General features: G+C 49.8%; 1 protein-coding gene across 1 annotated transcript in view; it reads left to right on the top strand.

Moving 5' to 3' along the window:
- The first annotated feature begins 813 nt into the window (after nucleotides 1–813).
- LOC104828943 (mitogen-activated protein kinase kinase kinase MLK4) overlaps nucleotides 814–2,981 on the top strand; it is a 42,364-nt gene continuing 40,196 nt past the window's right edge. Inside the window, exon 1 of the mRNA XM_010562952.1 lies at nucleotides 814–832. Within this exon, the coding sequence (XP_010561254.1) occupies nucleotides 814–832 (19 nt within the window). The remainder of the gene's footprint in view (nucleotides 833–2,981) is intronic.

Raw genomic sequence — 2,981 nt, 5'->3', positions numbered from 1 at the left:
CCGCCTCCGGGGCACAGCGCCCCGCTCGCCCTACGCCGCGGGAGGAGCTGCCCCGCCGCCGGGCCCCGGCTACCGGTAGCGGGCGGCAGCGAACGGAGGCCGCAGGGCGGCCGGGAGGTTGGGGCGCTGGTGCAAAAAAAAAAACGCGCGGCAAACAGGCAGCACCGGCGTCAGCCAGCTGGGCTGCTCTCCTCATCGGTCCCCCCACACGCCCCCCCGCCTTGTTTTCATTGCCAGTTATTCGTTTTGCCTCATACATCACGAGTTTCTCAGCTTTGAGCGCTGCCCAGCTCCAGTGTTGGCGGTTTTGTGTTGTTTGCAGCTGTGTTTGGGGCAGGCAGGTGGGGAAATTCGGTAAAAAGCATTCGGTTTCTTTCAAGAATGAGCTTAGGGTAAAACACGGTCTGCCTTGCGTCAAAGAAATTCATGGCAGCTGACATCAAATTAGGAGAGTGAAGAGGTAGGTGAGAGGCAGGGCAAGCACAGGTGTGGGAAGGAGAAGGGAGCGGGGCTGAGATGGAGGATGGAGCCAAGTTTCCAGCGTGCTTTGTACAGATTTTTTAGACAAAGGTAAGAGACCAAAGATGCTATTAAACAACTGTATTTGTGAGCTAACGCACCACATCCCAGCTTGCTTCGTGACACTGCAGGCGATGCGGCCGCGCTGGATGCTTGTGTTGGCTTGTTGGGAGGGATGATACAGCCGTAGGAACAAGCAGCTGGGAGCAAGGGGAGGAACAGCACCATTCCCTTCAGCGGCGCTGGCACCCTCGGATGTCTGTTCTGTGGATCTATAGCCACGGGGCTTGAGTAATGGCTTGGTGCGTCCTTGGTAAGCAGCAAAGTCTCTTGATCTGTTCAAGCGAGGCACAGCCCCAGCAGTGCCTCGTGTGCTGCTCCTCTGCGCCCATCTCGCCTAAACCTCTCTCTTGTTGCGTGGAAATTTTTTGTTTTACCCTTTGCAGATTCTTTTCAAAGATGACAAAGTTCATTCATGCAAATGTAATGATTGAATCGAGTGCAATAGCCAGCCAAAATAAGAATTTTGATGTGTGATAATTAAAAATGTTAATTTCTCAGAAACTACTGAAGTTGTTTTCCACATGCATGCTGGCAAATATCATTTACATGCAGAGCTCCAAAAAAGAAAGATGAGTAAACAAAGGCGGAAGTGGAAAGCTGCTTCAAAACCTCCTCTCTCCTGTTTTTTGAGACCTCCTCATGTAGGTTATTATTTTATCTGGAAGCCCCAGGTAATGCAGACTCCATTGCAGTTGATATAACATTGGGTCTTATTTGGGTGACTTGTCCGCCCATCACTCAAATCTTTCAACTCTTCCTCATCTTTGGATGATGTTGACACCAAATATTTTTTGGGATAACGGTACTTGCAGGAATGAAGGGTTCCTCTAATTCCCAGCTCAGGATATGTGTTCTGGACACAACGCAGATGCACAGTACTACACCTACAGCTGCAGGAGTGCCAAAGATGAAAAATGCAACTGCTTTTATCTCGAGAGATACCAATGACAGACTGAGCCAAAAGCTCTGCCTTCTGTACGCCGTTCTTCTCAACGGTTAACTCTAGGTGGTGCCATCAGAAAAGTCACAGGCACTTCCCAGCGTTCTCTGCAACATTTCCATTATTAGAACTCCTAGGAACAGCAATTATATACCAGGATCCTAAAGCACTAGGTGCTGCAGAAACACTGAACAAAGAATAACCTGAGTGTAGCAATTGCTAGCGGATAATGGTACTTCAGAGAGCAAATTCTGGAATAATAGCGCTAAATAAATATTTAAACTTTTCGCCGTACTGCAACCAATACCTTGTCTGACCCAAAACATTCCACACTTAATTAGTTCCTGCAGATTCTTTCAGATAACAGATAAAGTTCAAGGTGGAATTTGTGTGGCAGAATGCTTGTATTACAACATACTTTATGGCTTTTATAATAAGGCAAATACGCAGATAAGGAAAAGGTTTGTAATTATCTCTCTGAATAGCTGCAAGGCAATCTCTTATATTAAAGGAAATGGGAGAAGACTCGATAGACATGCTGGTTCTGCATTCTTTCTTTTCGGTTAACGTGGTTCAGTAAGTCACTTTCTGCGTAATTTTATTTTTGCCTCGTGTGTACAACTATAGACACTGCTTAGACTGTGGGATAAACAAGAATTAATGATTTTTGGATACTGCAATTTTAGGGTTTTTTTAATTACTGTCTTTATGTTGGAATCTTAGTCCTGTGGTATCCAGCTGCAAATTTTGTGTGTATGTAGGGACACACAGTGCCCTGGATGTGGGTTTTCGTGCGAGAAGTTGAGAGGCGTTCATCACACCGGGTTATTCTACCTGGCAGTGCGGTTTGACACCTTCCCCAAGCCTTTTCTATCCGCCTCGGGGCTTCTGCTGGCAGCAGCCGCCTCCAGAACCACAGGTGCGGCAGCACGAAGCCATCACCTCCTCAGGAGAAGGCATCTCCCCCCCGCTCCGAACCACGCTTCCCACCCGGCCGAGGAGAAGGGAACACGTCCCTAGCCCACACGCTTCCCTCTCACCTCCAACGAGACGGCTACTCTACTTTAGAAAGTGATACGATTTTTCCACGTAAAACCAGGAAAATCTTTATCCAGAAATAGCATATACGCAGCACTTGCTATTTGCAGGCAGCCTCCTAAGGAAAGGATTGTGTGATCGTGCCACGCAGAGCCGGGACCCGGTCGGTCCGGGGCAGAGAGCCGATGAGCGGTGGAGGCGGGTGGAAGAGGAAACACGAACGGAGGAAGCTTGCTTTCTTCAGAAACTGCTTGGGTTTCACTCTGGGGAAGTCCCAAGGCCGCACAACGCAGGAGAGGGGAAGCTGCCGCCGGAGACACGAACCCTCGACCCCGAGGGACAAACCAGGCGGGGGCGGGCGCCTGAGGGCGGCCTGCACCGAGACGCCGCTGCCACCTCCCCGGGGCCCACGGGGCTCCCC

This window comes from Haliaeetus leucocephalus, unplaced genomic scaffold (genome assembly GCF_000737465.1).
Source record: "Haliaeetus leucocephalus isolate CR32 unplaced genomic scaffold, Haliaeetus_leucocephalus-4.0 Scaffold162, whole genome shotgun sequence".
Classification (NCBI taxonomy): Eukaryota; Metazoa; Chordata; class Aves; order Accipitriformes; family Accipitridae; genus Haliaeetus; species Haliaeetus leucocephalus.
This window is presented reverse-complemented; position numbering and strand designations above follow the sequence as displayed.